Source organism: Camelus ferus, chromosome 33 (genome assembly GCF_009834535.1).
Source record: "Camelus ferus isolate YT-003-E chromosome 33, BCGSAC_Cfer_1.0, whole genome shotgun sequence".
NCBI classification, from domain to species: domain Eukaryota; kingdom Metazoa; phylum Chordata; class Mammalia; order Artiodactyla; family Camelidae; genus Camelus; species Camelus ferus.
Window position 1 is genome coordinate 11,629,019 of NC_045728.1, and position 22,547 is coordinate 11,651,565.

The 22,547-nt window shown below is 44.1% G+C and overlaps 2 protein-coding genes across 2 annotated transcripts in view; both read right to left on the reverse strand.

Annotated features, from left to right (window-relative positions):
• Positions 1–52: 52 nt before the first annotated feature.
• TTC36 (tetratricopeptide repeat domain 36) lies at positions 53–3,741 on the reverse strand. Its single transcript, XM_032472494.1, has 3 exons — positions 3,495–3,741; positions 2,561–2,749; positions 53–375 (listed from the first exon to the last, which is right to left on the reverse strand). Exons 1-3 carry the CDS (start codon positions 3,610–3,612, stop codon positions 113–115), a joined length of 570 nt encoding a protein of 189 aa, XP_032328385.1. The 5' UTR covers positions 3,613–3,741; the 3' UTR covers positions 53–112.
• Positions 3,742–4,295: 554 nt separating this feature from the next.
• KMT2A (lysine methyltransferase 2A) overlaps positions 4,296–22,547 on the reverse strand; it is a 71,895-nt gene continuing 53,643 nt past the window's right edge. The window contains 10 exon segments of the mRNA XM_032472489.1: positions 4,296–9,159; positions 9,161–9,208; positions 9,660–9,789; positions 10,208–10,291; positions 10,698–10,805; positions 10,968–11,142; positions 18,089–18,163; positions 19,485–19,655; positions 20,782–20,846; positions 21,815–21,895. Of these exon segments, the coding sequence (XP_032328380.1) occupies positions 8,932–9,159; positions 9,161–9,208; positions 9,660–9,789; positions 10,208–10,291; positions 10,698–10,805; positions 10,968–11,142; positions 18,089–18,163; positions 19,485–19,655; positions 20,782–20,846; positions 21,815–21,895 (1,165 nt within the window). The 3' untranslated portion in view covers positions 4,296–8,931.

Below are 22,547 nucleotides of genomic sequence, written 5' to 3' on the forward strand. Positions count from 1 at the left end.
TGCGAAGGGGACACCCTTCGGGAACGGCGGGCGGACGCAGACACAGGCCGGGGGCGGGGAGAGCCGGCGGCTTTATTAGTTGCGGGCGGCCCCCCCCTCCCCCGCGGACGGCTCAGCGCCCGTCGCGGGGCCCGTGCAGCTGCCCCATCATGTCGGCCAGCATGCGGTTGCACAGCGCCGCGTACGGGTTGAGCAGCACCAGCTGGCGCCGCGCAAACGGGCTGCCCAGCCGCGCTGCCCGCTCGAAGTCCCTGCGGGCGTCGTCGTCCCGGCCCTGCAGCCGCGCCACCAGCCCGCGCTGCACGAAGCCCTGGCGGGCGGCTCGGCCTCGGCCCCCGCTCAGCGCCAGCGCGCGCTCCAGGTCCTCCAGGGCGCCTGCGGGACGGACGGACGGGCGGGCGGGGTCAGGGGCGCGGCCAGCACGTGACCCGGCCCAGAACCCAGGGTCTGGGGCTCGGCCCCTTACATCCCGCCTGCACTTGGCCCTGGAGGTCGGTATTGATACTCCCGTTACACAGATGAAGACTTAAGAGTCGGCCAGACTGGGCCTGGGCTGCACAGCCAGTTAGTGGCCGAGCTGGGACTAAAGTCCAGGTCTCTCCTGTCCTTGTCATTTTCCACCATCTAGTACCCGCCCCCCCTAAACATGAAGGTTGCTGAGAGGATTTTGAATGGTCACTATGTTATGAATCAGGCCTGTTGCCGGGCACGTAGCAGGCGATTTGTTCCACACATAGACCATCTACCATGTGCCAGATGACTGACTCTGAATCCCAGAGTCCAAAAACATTAGAATTAACTGACAACTATTTCTTACATACCCAATAAAGTCCATTTCTCTTCTTCCTGAAGGCTTTTCTCTCCTCTTTTTCATTCTATGCCCTAAAACTGCTTCTCTCACCTGTGTTCTCCACTACTTCCCTTCCTCATTCTTTATTTCCATGGTCTTCTTCATTTTGTGTCTAATTGTCTTTGAAGGAGGTCTTGGAGCCAGAGCTGGCCTGCAACATTTTTATTTTTATCATCCTCAGAGATACTTGGCTTAGGCATCAGAGCTCTATATTCAACCTCAGTCAGCCAGCGGGTATCTGCTGTAGGGTCCACCGAACTGCCTTTCTTCTGGCCTCTACTTTAGTTCACTCATGTTCTCTGGTTAGCAGTACCAGCAGTATCCTACAGCCAGGCTCATCTGCCCTGTCCGGTCTGTGTTTGGGTCCCCAGAACCCAGCAGCGCCTCTGCTCCTCATACCACCTGGAAAGTTGAGAAGCTCTCTAATCACAGCATTCCTTGGTTTCCCTCAAAGGAGTTGGTCGGGGGAATTGAAGGCCTCCCTCAGGCAGAATCCCCTTTGATCCTCTCTGGGGTTTTGATCTGCTGGTTTTCCCCAGTGGCCTTTATGGCCCTGCTCTGCTAGAGCCAGGTGGCAGACAAGCCTGGCAAGGGGGCCCTCAGAGTTCCCTGCTGTTCCCAGAATGAAGTCCAAATTCCCCTGTCTGGCATTCTTGGCCCCAGGAGCACCTCCACCATGACTCCTGGTTGTCTAGGAGTTCCCTACTAGGCTTCTGTGGTTTACATCTTCGCATCACCCTGCTCTCTGGTCCACAGCATGGCGCTCTCTGTCCCATTGTTCCCCCTTCCAGCTACAGTAACCTGAATACAGCAGGTTTCATCCAGTCACTGCACAATTGAAACCCTTTAGTGATTCCCTCTGTTTTCAGGACAAAATTCAACATTGGCCTGATGTTTCCAGTTCTTTGCTGTCTGGCCCCTGTTTACCTCTCCAGGCTCCGGAGAGGCTTCATCCTGCACAACTCCCTTTTCTAGCCAGACTGGAGATCTGAACTTCTCTGTCTCTGTCCATGCCTTTGGGACCTCCACAGGCTGTGCCTTCTCCCACTCCCTGCCCTCCACCCAGCTCATGCCTACTTATCCTTCAAAACTCACCCCTCAGGAGCGAATCCCATACTGAACCCTCTCAGCTTGTTACGCTGCCATTATATTTATGTGTCTGTCCTACCCTCTAGGCTGTGAGATTTCTGAGAAGTAATGTCACATGGGAATTAAGAGCACACACTCTGAAGCCCTGCCACCTGGTCCACATCCTAGCTCTGCCACTTCTCATCTGCATGAGTAGCAAGCTTCTTAACCTCCATGCATAGGTTTCTTCATCTGTACTATGGAGATAACAATTGCACATACCTTTTAGGGCTGTTGTGAGTGATTAAATGAGTGACTACAACTCACATGTGAAGTGCTTAGTGCCTGGCACATAGTCGTTGCTATAAATAGCATGGTCCTCGGCACCCAGCCTACTGCTGCAGTAGTAAGTCAGCGCTAGTAAAATGTTAAATAAATAAACGGAATGCAGTCTCTTTGACTTTCCCAACAGCCCCAAGAGATTAGCAGGGCCATCATATGTCTCTTATAGGTAGGAACATAGGGTCCAGAGGGGTTGAGTGACTTCCCATGCCCTGTGCCCACACCCCACACCATGCAGTCTCTTGTCTGTGCCCTCCAGGGCCCCTTCTGCAGAAGCTCAGGGACTATCCCTCCTCTCACCTGCCACGTCTCCCTGGAGTCGCCGGGCCTGGGCTCGGTTGTTGTAGGCTGACGCCCTCTCAGGCAGCAGGTTGATGGCTTGGCCAAACCTCTCCAGGGCTGTGCTGAGGTTGCCAGCCTCTGCTGCCATCACGCCCTGCAGCTCCAGGGCCTTGGACTGCACCAGCTGTGCTCCAGGGAAAACTCCATCTGTGTCAGGGAGGGAGCCGTGAGAGGACAGGCGTGCAGTTGGGAGCAGGAAGCAAAAGCCACCTCAGGCTTTGGAAACCTGGGACAGAGCCAAGCCAGGGCTGACTGGGCTGGGGTGCAGGTCACAGTGAGAGTCAGGTGCAGTGAATCTCCAATGTTCCCTCAGCTTTTCAGGCTAAAGTTTCAGTCAGGCTTAGCTTCACTCCTTTAGAAACAAAGGGCATCAATAACTGATGGGGAGAGCAGCCCCCTTAGGGACCGGTGGAGAAGCCAGTGAGCAGACTCACTCTGGAAGAATGAGCTCAGTGCTTGGCTCAAAAGGGTGTGTGACACTGAATGCTTGCTTAGGTTGGAACCATTTAACTGAGCCACCTCCAGCCCTGTTTCTGTCTTCCACGCTGTGTAGGGTAATATACTCTGTTATAACAAAGATGTGAAAGTTTCACATCCCCCCTATCCCTGCAAATACAGTTAAGCTTGGATCATGGGGTGAACTGAGCGGTAAGGTAAGTTCAAGGTGTGGGGGTGAAGGGCAAACCCGGTTTTCTCCTCTTGGCACAGTGACTCTTTCCAAGCCCCTGTCAGTGCACTGAAGATCAGCCAACCTCTCTGATTCCGATCTCCATCATCATCCTAGGGTCCTGGCACAAGGGTCCTGCCTGGTAAGATTACTTTCCTCTGCCATCCCGACGAGGCAGCAGACCAGCCAGTGTGGAGAGCTCTCCTCCAAGTTCAAAATACTCACCTTCATGTATTTCTTCCTTCTCCTCTTCCTCTCCCAGGTCCAACCCAACAATGTCTCCAAATGGGGTGTCAGGGTTGAAGATGGCCTGCAACACTGCCTGGTCATTTGGAGTCCCCATGGTGCTCAACTCCAAAATTCGGAAAGGTGACTCAGGATGAAAGGAAGAAGGGGTGAGGGCTGAGCTTCCAGCCAGCTGACCCAGAGGGAGGAGGTCTGTTTGAGGACCATCCCCCAAGAGGCGGAGTGTCTTCCATTTCTTGGCTGGAGTGTAAACTCAACACCCTTTAGCCTGGGGATAGTGACCCTGGCTTGGGAGAATATTTAAAAATATTTCTCAACTGTCTCCCCACCCTGACCCCTGTGCTACAGAGAAACAGTAAATAAGCCCAATTTCAGCCTTAAGGTGGAGTGGAGCAAAGAGAGGGTGCTGCCCAGGTTCCCCCACAATGCTTTTGTCCTATTATATTCCTAGACTGGAAGTAAACTGTTAGAAGCCAGTGCTTGACCGCCAGGGATGAAGGAGGGGGAATGAATGGGAAGTAAAGGAACTACTCCTTTGTCCTCTTGACCCCTTCCTCATATCCAGAGTTAATTAGGCCCTGAACATACATCACTGATGAGTAAGGGAAAAAAAAACAGTTGAGAGAGACAGTGTAGAGGGGGGCCTGAAGGCGGTGAGGGATGATTTCATGATTCTACCTTAAAAGAAAGGACTGGGGAAGGGACTTTGTAATCAGGTCACAGGCCATGCCCCTCCCATTCCTCCACCCCAGCCAAAGCCAAAAAGAAAGTTCAACCATGTGCAGCAATAAACTTGACATGTTTATTAATTAAACTATCACTTAAATAAAAAAAAGTGCATAGAAAATAAACATGTTTAAAAACTCCTTTTTTTTTTACAACTATGTACACTTTTTACTTTTACATTCAGTCTTTCGTAGAGAGCTTTCAGCATTATTATTTTTTGAACTATTAAAGTATTTTCCTTCATCCCTGTCACAGGGAGTTAACACTGATGGACTTTAGACACATTTTTTTCCTTTTTTTTTTTTTTCTCTTTTTCTCTAACCAGAAGCTTGGAAGAACACAAGGAAAAAAAAAAACCAAAGATTTGTTATACATGATAAAGTTGTCAAGAAATGTCTTATTTCTAGAAAAGAAGCTTGTCATCTGTTGAGCTTTTGAAACAATTATTCAACTACCTGTATTTACTAAAGAGACCGTTAAAAGTTCAATAAAAGAAACACCACAAGTCTATTTTCTTGGTTGAAAGACAGAACTAGAGTACCTCGGAACAAGATACCAGGAAAGCACAGAACACAATTTTCCCCTAAATGCAGGTGGTAACCCCAACATTCATAACCAAAAGTAGAGAAACAAGGAGTACAGGTACTGACTGGCAACATTCACGGGCAGAAAAAATCCAGGTGACACCATTTCTGTATTTCTCTCTGATCCTAGGAATGGACTGTTCTGCCATCCCTTTAGGGTTTGGGTCTTCCCCCATTCCAGGGGGTCAGAGGAGCGCCAGACTTTTTTCTGCCACTACTAGCAACTGTAACACAATCCTTATCTATAGTGTTAAGAGAATTAAAAGCCATGGACTGAACTAGGCTTGTTACATGGTGCATTACTATATTAGTTCCTATATATATCATATTTATATTTATTTGAAAACCAAAACAAAAAAAGTTGCAAGTTTTCAGAGTGTGAGACTTGACTGGTATTCATGATTCGGCACAAAACCATCTGCTCAATAACCTTGTATTGCTTTAAAATGAAGGAAATGAAACATAAAATTACACCCAGCCCTTTGCAATGACCCGCTTTTCCTTTAAAAAAAAAAAGAAACAAAACAAAAAATACCCCACAACTTGATTTCTAGTTTTAAAAAATCCCAAATCAAACTTAAACATCTGACAAGGTTTTGACCTTTAGTATTTTCAGATATTTGATTGAACGTCAGTCCTTTAGAAAGATACATTCATTAAGTTTTTTTGTTTTTTTGTGTTTTTGTTGTTGTATTTTTCTTTTTTTTTTCTTTTTCTTTTTCTTTTTTTTTTTTAAATCAAGGGAGCTGCATGGTGCTCACCGCATTGGCCGGGGGTTCGACAGAGACAAGCGGGGTGATGGAGTGGATCCCGGCAAAGGAGTCTGGTTGGAAACTTACCTATAGCTGCCAGGGCTTCCCCCTTGATTCTTGTTATTGGTCTAAAAACAGGAGGGGCTAGGCTGGAGGTGACGGTAACCGAGGGAGCTGAGGGACCAAGTTCCGGCCAAAGGGTCAGCGCCATGCAGCTATTCTGGTTATGCAGTTGTCACTGGCCACCAGGAAATGCAGCCACAACAGGTGCTAGCAGCAAAGCTGTAAGTGAGCTGGCTTTCTCACTGAGAACTGACCAGGTGTGCAGCTGTGACTCCTTAGGGATTTGGGATGCCCCTTGGGGGATTCTTGGGAATGACCCACCACAGTTCCTCAGGCTGCACTTTTGTGCGGAGATTCCCTTGGTCACTTTCAAAACAAACTCGGAGGTGTTTTGGAGATAGCTATGCCGTTTTTTGCCTTCTTCCCCTCTTGTAGGGAAACCTTAGCTTATTCCCCAAGTTGCTGGCAGGTACGCTGAATTTTGGCAATGGACTCAAGGCTGAGCTCTAAGAGGAGTTACTCATTTCTGTGGTTGACAGGGAGTGGAAAGGCAGGGCAATCCACCTGCAGGGGCGGGAGAAGGAAAGGTGTGGCTTCCTCCCCGGCCTCGGGGTCTGGGACTGGTAGAGATGAGGAGGGGGCTCACAGTACAGCATGGCCTAGCAGGGCAGTAACTAGGTCTATTTAGCTGAGTTTCCCCCACCACGGACTGGCCTTTGGGTCTTTCTCAAGGTGAAGTCATGACCCATCAGTGCATTAATCATTTCAGTAACAAATGCAGCTTAAGGTTTTTTTCTTTAAAAAAAAATAGGAGTAGAAGGATTTACAAAAAAACCTCACACAGTGCAATAATAAAGGAAATCAGACACTAGTGGAACCCCTGGGGCCACTGCATCTTGTTCACGGGCAAAAGGAGGAAGGGAGGTGAGGTCTGGGTAGAGTGCTTTTCCCCAGTCCCCTGCTGGCACTTCTCCGTGATGACAGGGAGTCTCTGCCACCCTGGCCACAGTGCTGGGCTCCCTGCGTGACAGTGAAAACAGTGACAGTGTTCCAGCAGAGCCACGGAAGAACAGGGAGCCCAGGGTGGAAGGCACAGCAGAGCCGTGAGTCCTGGGGCCGAGCGCTGGGCGGAGTCGTATTGCTTCGCTAGATTTCCTTCGTAGGAACAGGCTTCCCCTGGCGAGAAAAGGCGCCCCGCCCTCCACTGGACTATGCGGCTCTGAAACCTTGTGGCTGACAGAGGCGGAGGAGAATCTGCTTTATCGTGAGTGGTCAGACTGTGCTTCAGTTTCAACGGGCTGCCCCTAGAAAGGGCCCGGGGGTGGGTCCAGGGGTCTTGGCAGGTATGAAGACCTGGTGGGCAGAGGGAGAGGGAACGAGATGACCTAGGAGGCAGATGGTGATGGAAAATGTCAGGGTGCCATTCAGCTTGGTTGCTAACTCTGAAGGAGGAGAGACAAGGGAAGTGTGGGTTCCCCCTCTCAGCACTGCGCTCCTGCCAGAAAGGAGACAAACAGTGCGGGAAGGAGAGGAGAAACTGCTGGAGATCCTACCGCAGCCTTCCGAGGAGATTCAACGTGGGAAGGAGGGGAGTGGCCCGATGGAGCGGGGACCTTCCTTTTCCATTTATTGTCAAAGAGCAAACCCAGGAAACATTAATGTCAACAGGGCACAAACAAGCTACACATTAAACAACAGAAAGTACACCCTCCAGGGGGAAGTTGGGCAGGAAAAACCAGACTTTGTGTGTACAGCTGAATATTTTCTCTAACTTCATCCTATGAAAATAAAAAATTATTAAAAACCGATCTTCTTTTAAATTAGGATAATACCGCGGTTTAAAAAATAGCCTTGTCATAAGTGCTTCTCCCTATGAAGTGCTTCTCATAGAAAAATATACAAAATATATTTACATTTATAAAACCTTAAATAGTAAACTGTAAACAGAACAGAGTAAAATCCAATGACTTAATTTAACAGGTTCAGGACACTGTCTTGGGGAAAGGAAGAGAAGAAACATTTGATGCTGTTTTGACCACATCCTAAGGAGTAATCAGGGCAGTAGTGTCATTTAATTTGCTTTATCCAGAGATTTTGCACAGGTGGCAGAGTTCCCTCAATACAAGGTGGTCCAGTCCCCAAGTTTTGGGCCTTGAAATCTGATTAGTGTTCTGCCTTCAACTGGACACCGACCATTTAAAAATTAAGTCTTCCTATGTCTCAACAAGGGGAAAATAAAGTTACCACATCCTAGGAATGGGGCCCAGGGGTCATCCTGGTTGTGATACTCTGGTTGTTGCATGATTCAAATCCTATTTAAATAATCTTCCTCTTCTAAAAAAATCATGCTACATATTATTTCTTTAAAACTCTCAGTGGAGCTTCATGAAAACAACTCCAAATTCTGTCTGGTTATGGCCAATGGCTCCTGTCCACTTCCCCACTGGGAGTGCTTATGGGCTCAGGGAACGTTTTGTGGGCACATCCCATGCCCGACAGGGAGTGTCCTCGAGCAGGGAGTCACTCTCCCCTACCACCCAGAGAGAACGGGATAGCAGCGGGGTGAAGAACGGGGAAACGAGAACGTGGAGTGAAGGAATGAGGGAAGCCGCTCCTACGTCTAGGGAGTAACTGACAAGATAAGGCTCATGGGGATAACGCTCCCACTTACGGCCCACAGGCTCAACGTTTGGTTATTAATTGGCACAACCCCAAGACAGCCTTTGACACCAAAGGTGCTAAGAATCCTGTCTCCCAGCCAGAAGGGAATTCTCAAGTGGGAGGATAGTAGGGAAAACCACTAGACCGTCTCTGTTTGTTCAACACACGGCTCCAGGCTGGGCCCGGCTGGCAAACTGTCAGGTATCCACCAGCCCCACACCGGGGGCTTGCCTGACCCCTTGCTTACAGTGCTCGGGAAAGGGCCAAGACGAGGAAGGCAACTTCTCTCTGAGGAGGTTCTCAGGCCAGATCTCCCAACATGACTAACCCTCTATAGGCTCCTTCCAGGCAAGTCTGCTCGGGACCCCACTTCCCACTTTTTAACAGCACACAATCAGAGGGGCCCCAGGAGAAAGCCCATCGCGGATCTTCTCTTTCAAGACCTCATCTCTCTCCAGGACTATGATCACATGTCTAATGTGAATATGGGACCCAAGGGAGCCCAGCCATCACAGAGGCCCCTCAACTGTGCCCACTCAATCCTGGAACTCCTGGCTGCTGGCAAAGGCCTTCGGCACTGCTTTGGAGGCCCTGGGTCCTGGTACTCCAACACTGCGGAGAAGAGCAGCTTCAGTTTAGGAACTTCCGGCATTTCTTGGCACCACAGTTGCAGGGTAGCTTGTTGCTGGCATCCTCAATGGGGAACTTATAGTCGTAAGTGAGTTCCTCCCCGCGGTAGATCTTGCGCATGGCGAAGATGACAATGTGCTTCTGCCCGTCGATGTTGATGACCCGAGAGTAGCAGTTGGGCTCACACGAGTGATTGATGAAGCGTGCAGCATTTCCATGCATGGTGGCAGTCCACTACCTCTGAGTCATCGATTCGGAACATGTAGCAACCGATGCCCTGCACAGGAAGGAGAAAGGAGGAGAGCCTGGTAGTTACTAGAGCTCAGGCTTGAGAACACTTCCCCACCTTTGTCTGATGTGACCTTAGCCGCTGATGAACAAAGTTTCTTCTGGTAAAATTTTCAGATTTCTCCCATGACAAATTCCTAGATTACTGGCACTAGACCAGTGGTTTCTTTACGTCTTCACAGGCAAGTGAAACCTGAAACTTGTGGCACTATGTACTTTTGATCCTGGGATCCACTCAGACAAACCCTCAGAGTGTCTTTGTGTGCTAATCCTTAGGGTGGATTCTGAGCTTTTATTGTGCCCTCTGCAAATTTCAGAGATGTTATAATTTTTTTTTTTTAAAAAAAGTGTCTTTGAATCAATAAAACACACTTATCTCTTCCGGAACCTAGGGATCATGTTCGCACTGACGGCCCCTGCCTCCAGCGCGTGGGCCTCACCTTGCTGTCATAATACTTCTCTCGCTTGTCAGTCTGGATGGAGCGGATGACGTTGCCAGCGTACTCGATCACCATCTCACCTGCATCAATGTTTCTCTTACAAAAAAGACCCCGGCCGTGGATGGGAGACCTAGGATGTAAAGATGGAAAAGACATCAGCTGCAGATTTTGCAAATAAGGTCAACTGTGTGAATACATGAATGAATGAATAAAATCTCCTGGTCTATCCCCAGGGGGAATTCCAGACACTTGGAAAAACAAATCTGGACCCACCTGATTTGAGTATATGAATTGTTCTAACAAATGGCCAAGGATTAAAGATTTCTCTGTTCCATAAGCCACTAGAAGTAGCAATATTTTAATGCTTACTGTGTTAAATTCCTTGTTCAACAGAAGGAGTTGCGGGATCCCAGGATATCAGGTTCAATGAATAATACTGAAAAAAACCTCACTTACTGAATGAGGGAGGTCACTCCAGCATTTGGTCCACTTTGATTTTGGAAAACTTCATTAGTTTTCTATAATTCTTTCTACAAGTTTAGCCATACCTGTAGACACCAACTGCCTCCTTAGAAGTCTTTTTTAAGTGCCGGAAGCGCATGGGCATTGGCAGATCCATACTAGTTGCCCTCCTAAAGAGAGAAGGCATGTTATTAATGAATTCTCTTCAGGAAATCATCAGTTGTGAGTCTTGGATTGAAGGTTTCTAGAGCGTATGATGCTATTCTCTGTGTTCAATGCCAAGTGCCTTATAAAATCAGGCCTAGAATATAATATATTCTATATGAAGACCGTGGAGGAGTGCCCAAAGCTGACAGAGTATACTATGGCTAAAGAAAATAAAATGCACATCATATAGTTATTTCAATTTCTCCTCTGTAACATACTCCTCTCCCTTTGCCAGCCAGCCACTGCTACTTCAACACAAACTATATTTCTGTCTTCTTAAACATCGGCTGGGAAATTCTGATCCAAGCAAAACTGGAAGAGAGGGAAGCAAAGAGTATTTCTTACGACCCCTCTCCGCTCCAGACCTACCGAGCTGACTTCAGCTGTACCTCCTCTTCCTCCTCATCGTTGGGGTTGTATTCAGGAGGCTGCCGATGTTTAGAAGCCAGGAAGTTAAACATGTCAAATGCTGACTTCCTGGAGCCAAAAGATTAACATATATTTAGAGAAATGCTTTAATAGAACCAGTGAAGGACAGCATTAACACTGGAAATCTCAAAGGTTAAGTAGAAAAATAATTATATCATTAGATAATAAAATCAAGACCCCAAACTGCTCATGGAAAAGAAGAGAACTTGCCTCAGGTGGACTTCAGCCCTGGCTGAGCCATGAGGGTTCAGGGGGGGTTCATTGGCTTCCTCTGGTTTATGGAAACGGAATTTGTAATTCCTACAGTGCTTGGCACCAGACAGTTGCTCAATCAGGAACACAACTGCATCATGGAGAATCCCCAGCATCCTCAGACCGTTCACACCTGTAGGACCAAAGGCACCAGGGCAGTGAGGAGCCCAGCCATTAGGAAACCGCATACAATTACAGAAATGCCTCTGCTAGGGAGTAACTCTGCCAGAGGTGCTTGAGCGTGAATTACAGTAGATGGCCTAGAAGTTAGCACTAGATAGCCATGACAATGATGCGGATACAGATCCATCAACATGGAAAACGTCTGTGACAGATTAGGTGAAGAAAGCATGCCCGCAAACTCTGGACTATTTTCTATGGTCTCCACGTACACGGAAATGCTCTAAGTGTTATTTTACTTCATGGTCATAATGACCACACAAAGCAGGAATTACTAGCTTCATCTCAAGGTAAGCAAACCTAACCTCAGAGAATTTAAATACCACATGGAAGGTCACATGGTCACGTGGCTAGTGTATCTGGATTTGAAACTTGGGCTTTATAACTCCAACTATACTCCCATTTTTGGTTGTGGGTAATAGCGTACCTGGGTTCAGTGAGCCCATATTCACACCGGTACCGCACGACAGCTTACAAAGAATGTTATGAACCCCGAACACCGAATTCTCTGTGCCGTTACAGTGAGCGTGAAGGCACGCTCCCACGGCTGCTTTGCTTTACTCACTCAGTCTCATTCCGTTAATAAGCATTTCTTACTTTTATAAAAAACAACATTTGTATATGTCTGCTGGCATAGATGGTGAAAGGCTTTTTAAAATGATTGGCTTCTAAAAAATAAATAAATAAAATGATTGGTTTTGTTCATTAAAGCAATGTGACACAGTAAAAACTGCTACCCTTCTTTTTGACACTAGCAAATAGCTAATGTTCTTTATATTTTTATAAAGTAGACAGTACTATTTCACTTATTATTGTTTTTGGTATTATTAATAGTTACCAAAACAAGAATGGTGTCTACTGTGGACAAGACACATTTTCACAGGCATAACTGTGTTAGGATCACATATGCAGTTCCAACAGACATACAGTTTGTGTTATGGAGCATATTTATAGAGATGTAACCCCCGTGTAATTTGGGGCCATATGCTATGTCTGGAAGGATATACATGTTTAAATGTTAATTACTCCTAGGAGAGGGGCCCTGGCCACCTTTGAATTTGTGATTGTGCTAGTTTGCTTTTCCTTATTTTAAAATTCTTCTGTGTCTTAATTTTCTAGAAGAGGGGAAAGTATTACTAGATGCCTCATTTCCACTTCACTTAAGAGAATTTCTAAGGGATACAATGTGGTTTTAGTGGCAAGCAGAAAGTTAAGTCTCCAGATAAGCAACATTCTTATGATCATAGCTGTTGTTCCAATTAGACTCAACCTATAAAAGTATAGAACACAGGTCGAAATATAAGAGCTGAAGCCATATAAGACAATGGCAAACATTTTCTTTTTCTGCCTTGTCGTCTGAGGATGCAGAGACTGGAAACCTCAGGAGAGCAAGGCTGAGTCAGCTTCTGCTCAGCAATTACACCCTAAGTGTTTGACATGGCACTAGGCACATTACAGGTGTTCAGAAAATATTTATTAATAACAAATATTTAAGGGTTGGAGATTTTATTCCACAATTAGTAGGCAACAAAAGGAAGCTCTTAAGGTACTTTTGATGACACTGAGGATTCATTACAAGGGACCAGATATGAGGCTTTTTAATATTACAGGTGAGAGGATAACAAAGGCTATTATGCCTGAGGAAAGAGAGAGAAGGAAGGGATAAGACTCATACTTTGTGGGTAGAATCAACAGCAGCGACCAATTGGATGCAAATGATGATGGAAAGGAAGGACGTCAAGAGTTACTGGATTTTTTTTTGACCTGAGATGTGGGACTGAAGGAAGAAGAGCGGGTGGAATCCGGGGGTGTAATGTGACAGCAGGGGAACAGAACACACCTAGCGAGGGGCGGAGTGAGGGGGGCAGAGGCTGGGAACCCAAGAGAATCCTAACTGAAAAAAAAACCACCTTATTTGCCACCTGTTCTTTTAAAAACTGAACATATTTGAATTAACTCATTTTTTAAAAAATGTATAAAAGTAATACTTCCTCATGGAAAATAAAGTGAACTAGTACAGAAAGAAAGTAATGGGGGGAGGGTATAGCTCAAGTGGTAGAGCGCATGCTTAGCATACACAGGGTCCTGGGTTCAATCCCCAGTACCTCCTCTAAGAATAAACAAATCAATAAACCCAATTATTTCCCCACACCAAAAATAAATAAATTAATTAAGAAGAAAGAAAGTACGAGTTACCCATTCTAATTCCCCAGGTCTTACTCCTCTGGGGCTACCATTTTATATAATATAAAAGTATCTAAAAGAAATCATGAACACACTAGACACACACTGTTGTAACTTGCCTCGTCCATGAATTTTCTTTGGACTTCTTTCTAAATTCCCCTATTGAGGAGTATTTTGGTTGTTTCTAGCTTTTTGCTACCACATATTAGAAAGAACATCCTTATACATTTTGATGACTTGGTTGAGACAACCTTTGGGTGATAGTGGAATTGTTGGATGGAAGAACATGCGACTGGAAAAATTTGATAGCTATTGCTTAACTACTCTCCAAACAGCTGTGTTAGTAACTTGTCTACCTACCATGACTGTCAGAGAGAGCTCTATCTCCTCCATCTCTAGCTGCACTACCTCCAAATTCTGACTCTTTGTTAATGAAGGTGAGCATAGTTAATAGTGCCTTAATATGCATTTTAAAAATTATATCTTTCCATTCAATTATGAGACTGTACCTTTTCATGTTATTGGCTGTTTGCAGATTGTGGAGGATAAAATGCCTCTTGTGTCCTTTGCTCTTTTTTTAATTAAAAAAATTCTGAAAAGTTTAAAATAAAGAAAAGGCACACAGGCTGCTAAAACAGCTACATCTGTACCTGACACTTATAATAAATAAATGTTAATATTTTCAAATATACCCTCCCTTCCTTCTTAGAACAAAAACAAAAGCACTATAAAATTAAATTCCTCTAAGTACTCATTCACTTCCCTTCCCAGGACCAATCTGAAAGGAAGCTGTCAGAGAGGCAGATAGATATGGAAAAACCAGAGTCAATGGAAGGTTTCTACCTTAGGTTAATTAAAGTCTTTAATGTGTGCTTGAAACAACTGTATTAACAAGTTTTTACTCTACTAAATTTAACTTGAAATCCAATACTACTGAGAAGCTATTTTAACTTTAAGAAGGAGGTATAACAAAACCACAATGAGATACCATTTCATACTCACTGAGATGTCTATGGTCAAAAAGACAGACAATAACAAGTGTTGACAAGGAGGTGGATACTGGAACCATACACTGCTGGTGGAAATGTAAAATGATGATGCCACATTGGAAAAACAATCTGGCAGCTCCTCAAAAAGTTAAACACAGAGTCACCGTATGTATGACCCAGCAATTCCATGCCCAGATATATTCCCAAGAGAAATGAAACCATACCCGCACAAAAACTTGTACATAAATATTCATAGCATACCATCACATCTGAAGGTGGAAAAAAACCAAAAATCCATCAGCTGACGAATAGGTAAACAAGTGGTATATCCATACAGCAGAATATTATTTGGCAGTAAAAGGAATGAAATACTAATAAAAGCCATATATGAAAAACCCACAGTGAATAAAACACAATGATGAAAGACAAAGTTTTTCTCTAAGACCATAAACAAAGCAAGGATGCCTGCTTTCACCACTTCTAGTCAACATAGTCCTGGAAGTTCTAGCCAGAACACTTGAGTGAAAAAAAAGAAGTAGAAGGCACCCAAACTGGAAAGGAAGCAGTAAGATCATCTCTCTTTGCAGATGATGTGATCTTACAGGTAGAAAACCATAAAGATACCACAAAAAAGCCACTGGAATAAATGAATTCAGCAAAGCAGGAGGATACAAAGTAATACACAACAATTAGCTACATTTCTATACACGAACCATGAACAATCTGAAAAGGAAATCACAAAAACAATTCCATTTATAATAGCATCAGAAAGAATAAAATACTTAAGAATAACTTAATCAAGGAGGTGAAAGACTTGTACCATAAAAACTATAAAACACGGCTGAAAGAAATTAAAGCAGACTTAACTAAGTGGAAATACATTTCATGTTCATGGATTGGAAGACTTAAAACTGTCAATACTACCCAAGGTGATCTACAGATTCAATGCATTCCCTACCAAAATCAAAAATGACCTTTTTGGGGGTGGGTGGATGTGGCTCAGTGGTAGGGCACATGCTCAACATGCAGGAGGTCATGGGTTCAAGCCCCAGTACCCACATTAAGAAAAAATGACCTTTATGGCAGAAATAGAAAAGCACATCCTTAAATTTGTATAAAATTGCAAGGGATCCTGAACTGGCTAAAAAATCTTGAGAAAGGGCCACACAACTCCTGATTTTAAAACTTACTACAAAGCTACAATAATCTTAACAGTGTGTGTGGTACTGGTATAAAGACAGACATATAGACCAATGGGACCGAGCAGAGTCCTGTAATAAGCCCTTGCATATTTGATCAAATGATTTTTGACAGGAGTGATAAGACCATCCAATGGGGAAAGAACAGTCTTGCCAACAAAGGTTCTGGAAAAACTGCATATCACATGCAAAAGAAGGAAGCTGGATCATTATCTAACACCATATATAAGAATTAACTCAAAATAGATTAAAGACCTAAATGTAAGACCTAAAACTATAAAACTCTTAAAAGAAAGCACAGGACAGAAGCTTCACTGACACTGGACTTGGCAATGGTTTTCTAGGTATGATGTCAAAGGCACAGGAAACAAAAGAAAAAACAAAGACAAACTGGACTTCATGATGATTAAAAAATTTTGTGCATCAAAAGACACTAAAAAATGTTGGTATTTTATGATTTCTCTGAATTCTATCTCAAATCCCTTCAGCCAGGATAATGGTCTTAATTTGCCATATTAGGTATATTAGGTTAAATAAATAAATGTAAACAGCTATATAAAAATAAATAGCTGCCATAACACCAAGTTCATTATTTTAATTAATCCTCACAACAAATACTGAAGGTTGCATTAATATTCCCACACAAGCAGACTGAGACTTGGAGAAGTAAATTAGCTTGCACCCAATATAAAACTGATAGCAAAAGAGTGGAAACGGTGTTTGAACCCAGTCTCTGCCTCCAGAGCTCATGGTTTCTAACCACCATTCCACAGGGCAGTAAAAGACGGGTAAATCAAAGGGATCTTTGTCCCGTTGGCAGAAAGAGCTGGGCTACTCAATTTGAGGCTGAGAACACTGAACTCAGGATGCTGATTTCCTCCAGGAGCAGAGTCTTACACTTAACTATCAGTAATTGGTTCAGAGTGACTCCTGGGAAAGGCCATGAACAAATTTAGTCACAAGTTCACTTAATGACCACCACAGCTGGACAGAGCAGGTCCTGTGAACCATATTTTCTTGCATCCCTCTACCCCCCAAATATCTCCCTCACCAATCAAAAACAAAAAACAAAAAAGACACCATCTACACAATAAAAAGGAGGCAGCCCACAGAATGAGAGAAAGTATTTGCAAATCCTATCTGATAAGGGGATTAATATCCAGAATATGTAAAACTTCTAAAATTCAACAACAACAAAACAAACAGCCTGATTAAAAAACAGACAAAGGACTTGAACAGACATTTCTCCAAAGAAGATATATAAAGGGACAGCAAGCACATGAAAAGATGCTCAACACCCTGAATCATCAGAAATGTAAATCAAAACTACGAGATACACCCTATATCCATTAGGATGGCTATTATAAAAAAAAACCAAAACCCAGAAAATAACAAGTGTTGGTGAGGATGTGGAGAAATCAGAACTCTTGTGCACCACTGGTGGAACTGTGAAACGGTATAGCTGTTGTAGAAAACAGTACTGCAGTTCCTTAAAAAATTGAAAATAAAATTACTATAGGATCCAGCAATTCCACTTCTGGGTATAAACCCCCCAAAATCGAAAGCAAAATCTTGAAGTGGTATCTGTACACCCATGTTCATAGCAGAATTACTCACAACAGTGAAACTGTGGAAGCAACCTAAGTGACGGATCAATGAGTAAGAATAAATATGATATATACATACAATAGTATATTATTCAGCCTTAAAAAGGAAGGCAGTTCTCCAATCGCTACAGCATGGATGAACTTGATGTTATGCTAAGTCAAACAAGCACTGTAGGATTCCACTTACAGTAGTTAAGTCATAAAGATAAAAAGTATGAGGGTGGTTACCAGAAGCTGAGGGAGGGGGAGGATGGACAGTTACTGCTGAATGGATAGAATTTCAGTTTTACAAAACGAAAAGTTATGGGGATGAACAGTGGCAATGGCTGCGCAATGTGAATGTATTTAACACCATTGAATTGTATACTTAAAAATAATTAAAATAGCAAATTTTATGTTAGGTGTATTTCACTACACACACAAAATTCATCTGTAAAAGAGAAAAGGAATGAAGTACTGAGGCAATGTTCTAGCAGAGAGAAATCTTGAAAGCATTATGTGAAATGAAGGAAGCCAGTCACAAAAGGCCACATGTTTTATGATTCCATTTATAGCAAACGCACAAAACAGACACATTTAGAAAGACAGAAAGCATATTGATGGCTGCCAGGGGCTGGGGCTGGGGAATGACTGCTGGTGGATATGGGGGGTTTCTTTCAGGGATGATGAAAATGTTCTGGAATTACACAGTAGTGATGGTCTGCACAACTCTGTGAATATACTAAAAGCCAAAGATTTGTATGCTTTACGTGGGTAAACTGTGCAGGATAAGGATTGTATCTCAGTAATGGTATGAAAAATGCTTTTTTAAAAAAAAGAAAGTTCATTTTTTTTTTTTTGGTAGAATCTATCCTGTAGCCTAGACCCACAAGTTACCAGAATATCCTGAGACAGGAGTAAAACGCCCACGGCAGCATTACCTGCAAACGAGAGCTGCTTTAAGCGGGCATTTGACCGAGCTTCCTGGACTTTGTCTGTCAGTGACTTCCAGGCATCTGTGAGGAAATAAAATATTCAGTCAAACACCTCTTAATACCAATGGCATGAAAATACCCCCTGCTAGAACAGCGTTTTGTTGTTTTCCTAGTTTAAATCAGTTCAGTGCCTAAGAGAGAAGCCGGAAGGGTCACTACCCAGCAGTGCTCCTCTGTGCAAAGGATACAGAAGCAGAGGGGAGAGTCTGCCTTCTGAAATGACCCCTGAATCCCCAAAGCACTCACTTCCCTTGATGATAGTCTGAGTTCCAAATGTGAATGTCTGGTGTTAATTCCTTCTCCCTTCAAACTCCTCTAGTACTTACTGCCTAGAGAACACCTACCTGGTTCTTCAATGGCTAATGAACACCTACCTCTGAGCTTAGGACACAAAGATGAACAAAAAAATAAAATTCTAGCCCTTATGGGAAGTTCTCTATTCAATAAGACATAAAAGTAAACGAACATTTACAAAACAAATTTAAAGCTATGAGAGGGAAACATTTAAGATTCTAAAAGAAGCAGAAAGGAGGGAGCGCTTATCTGCCTTAAAAGGTCAGGGAAGACTTTCTAAACTGATACACATTTGTTGGATCCCAAGGCTTTAATAAGGGGGTTAGGAGAGGGCAGGTTGTCTGCCGGAGGTGGCTGGGAGCAGAGATCCCTGCAGCAGGCCCTGCAGAGGCAGAGGGGTGGGAAGATCTTGGGAGATGGGAGGCAAGCCCCCCCCACGGACAGGGCAAGTGTCTTGAGCTTGCCCTGGGGCCGACAAGCCTGCCAGAGCTGATGAGCGGTTTGTTTCCTTGGGTTTATTATTTATTTGCAAGAAGGAGCAGGGCTCTGTGGGGGGCTCTGGGCAGAAGCTGGCACTGTGCTGCCCCCTGGCGGCTTCCTAGCAAGGGCAGTGCCCCTCGAGGCACGCAGAGCCCTAGGGGGTGGCTGGCCCCCTTTGTAGAGCTGATTCTTGAACGATGAGCTGGAGTTCAGCAGGTGAAGGAAGGCAGAAAAGAACACTCCAGGCAGAGGGAGGCACAGGAATGAGAGAGAATGGCAGTGAAGGTGCTCAGGAAAGTGGCTGTGATTGGGGAGATGAGCAGAGGTCTCCTGTGCTCTGCTAAGGTGTGTGCAATCTTAAAAACACAATGTGTATTATTAGATTTTCACCCAAGTTATGGACTAATAACACTAACTCCTTAAGGACATGTTAAATATACAGTGCTTCCAAGATCATCCCTAACGCCTAGCACAGAACTGCACATGTAAATGGTGCTAATGTAGACAACGTGCAGCTCGAGCTGAAGAGAGCCTGCGCCGCTGGGCCGACCTAATTTTACCTACTCACCTTCAATACTTTCCGCACAGATCTGAAAGCCATCGTCACTGGAAATTTCAAAAACAAGTCCTTTCTTGGGCTTTTTCTCAGCAATGCTTTCCTTTCGCTTCTGTTCCTGCTGGAGCCAAAGCATCAGTGGAGAGCTGAAATTACTTTCTTCTTCTTCTGCTGTTTTAGGTTCTGTGCAGGAGAAAAGAGATGGGGCCAAAGTAGTTGCAACAGCCAACACTTACATAGTACTTCAGGTACATTATCTCCAGGCCTGACAACATCCCACCCCGCTCCCAGACAACAAGCCCAAGGCTCAAAGAGGAGGAGCGGCTTGCCTGAGGTCATAGCTAGAAACCAACAAAAGCTAGAATTTTTTTTTTACATGAAGTTTTACTGTCTCTGCAGTAGTTTCTAGTATGACAATCTGACAGTTTTTCAGTAAGTACTTGTCCTCAATAGGGTCAAAGCTAAAAAACACTGGTTAATATGTACGGGTCACTATGTATGAGGCACATTTCTAGGAACTCCCTGCATATTAACTCAGATACACCTCACAACAATCCAATGACGTAGGTGTTACTATCATCTACATTTTAAAGGTGAGAAAACTGAAGCAGAGAGAGGTTAAGCAGCCCACGTTCCTGTAGCTAACACACGGTAAAGCTGGGATTTCAACCCATCTGGCTCCAGAGTCTGCACCATCAGCCACCACCTGCCAAGGCGCCTTCTTACAGAAAGATGTATCAACCCTTCCAAGGAATCAGCAAATCAGCAGAACCTGACTGCATTCCAAATCTTATGTCTAAAAATTTTCTCTGCCTGGTTTTCTTCTGGGATCCCTTCGACGGAAGTGGATAAAGCCTTATATTCAGAGCTCCCTAGTTTTGAAACGACCAGCTGTTTACTGATCAGATTCATGGGACAGATGACAGGTGTGTCTGGTGTCAGAACCTAACCCTGGCTATATTATACAATAAAAATGGTTCTTGGTTTTCGTCAGTGACAACTAAGGGATGAAGGCAAGTTATCACTAGCTGTTGAAATCACACTGCTGTTACAGCAAATAGAGCAGGAGAGTATTTCTAGGTTTTAGTCTTGTGTCCTTTAGTTGACAGACGATCACAGAGTGTGTAGTGGAAGAACACTGAACCAGGAAACAGATGCTCTGAGGTTCAGTCTTCAACTCTGGCCAATCATTTAACTTCTTTAGAGCTTTGATTTTTTTTTTTTTAATCTAGAAAATCAGTAGGTAACATAGGTGATTTTTATAGTACTTTTGGCTTTGAAATTCTAATCTGTTAATCCACCCACATACCTGAACTTTCTTGTTCATTTGCTGGATTTTGTGCTGTCTGAATCTCAGGAGGAACAGCCACTTGCCTAAATGAAAAGAAAACCAAATGTGAGATGTGATACCAGCAACTTCTTTACTTCAGAGATGAAAAGTGCCCATAACCTGCCATACGGCTGTATCCGTTATACAAGACAACTGCTAGGCGTGAACCACAGGATGCTTTGTGTGCAAACTGTTGAATGACCACCACCACCACCGCTCTACTGTATGGCATATAACATCAACTATCTTTTGTGAGGTTCTTTCCCAAACACTGACATTAAGGTTCTGCTTTTGGAGTTGTAGACTGTGTCCTTGAAATTCTTCTCACACCCTTAAGTATTAGGAAAAAATAAAAGGACACTTGTTAGAAACAGTTCTGGAGTTACTTCAATGAGTTAACTAGTTTAATTAGAAACAAAAGTAAGCTGCATGAACCAGTAAACCACACCAATATTCACTTTTTACAATTAAATAAATCTTGTAAACAATCCAGAGGCAGATCAATAGGGCACTAGTTAAATAAATTACTCCAGCTTGACACAATAGAACTGGGGGCAGCCATTAAAAAATGAAGGGCAACCATTAAAAAATGAAGGGCAACCATACATACTGGCACAGAAATATGTACACAATACAATATAATACGTGAAAAAAACAAGCACAGAACAGTATGTACAGCAGAATTCATTTTTATGTAAAAAAGGTATATACATATTCATACATACACCCATGTGTATCTGTATAAGCACAAATGTCTGCATGAACGAAAACAAATTACAAGCAGTGATTACTTCTAAGGAATAAACTGGGAAGAGAGCAGGCACAATGAACACGGAGCCATTATCCATTATTTAAATAATTCGATACTTTTTTTTTATAACCATGTATTAATTCCATTAAAAAAAAAAAAACCTTTGGCAACAAAAATCAATACTAATCAGGAAGAGCTATTTTCTAAATGAGGTGGACAGAACTGAGGGCTGACTCTAAGGGAACTAAGCTTTGTACCTACCCTGCAGGCTGCCCGCACTCCTTCTGTGATGCCTGCTCCACGCTGGCTATATCCTGCTGCTCAGCCTCTGCTCCTGGAGTCCTGGAACAGAATCATTCGTATCTTTTCAAGGAAAACACCAGTAAATATGCACGGACCATGGAGGTCAGTCTAAAGGAACAACACTAACAGGATCTGATCAAACGTATGTGCTCTGGTGACACAGGTTAGACAGTGGTTACCTCAAGGGGGTGCTAAGAAAGGGCACCAGGAGCCTTCGGGAACACTTGCTTTGTATCTTGATCTGAATGGCGGCTACACCAGAGCACATCTAGGTACAAAACTCACTCGTGCACTTTATGTATGTTATATTTTAATGATAATGTTTCCAAAAAAAAGGACATGAGGAGGACCCACAATAGGTGGTTTTGCCCTCCAGGCAGGAATAATCATCCCTTAGTATCTAACACTCAGCAAAAAAGAAACAGGAGCAAACAGCGGCCCTGTTTTAGATCAGAATGAAGAGTAATGAGAGATGTGGCTCTATCCAAGGGACAAACCTGCCCATGGACGGAACTAAATTCTACTCTGTAAATCACCACTGTGAGGGAAGAAAAAAACCCAAGTCAAAACCCAGAAAACTCCTGAGTAGTGCAGCTTGGACAGAAGAGTGTCCCTACCAGAAGACCACCACTTCCCCAGCCTCTAATCCAGAGCACGAACCCCACAGCCCCAGCCCAGCCAACGCCCGGAT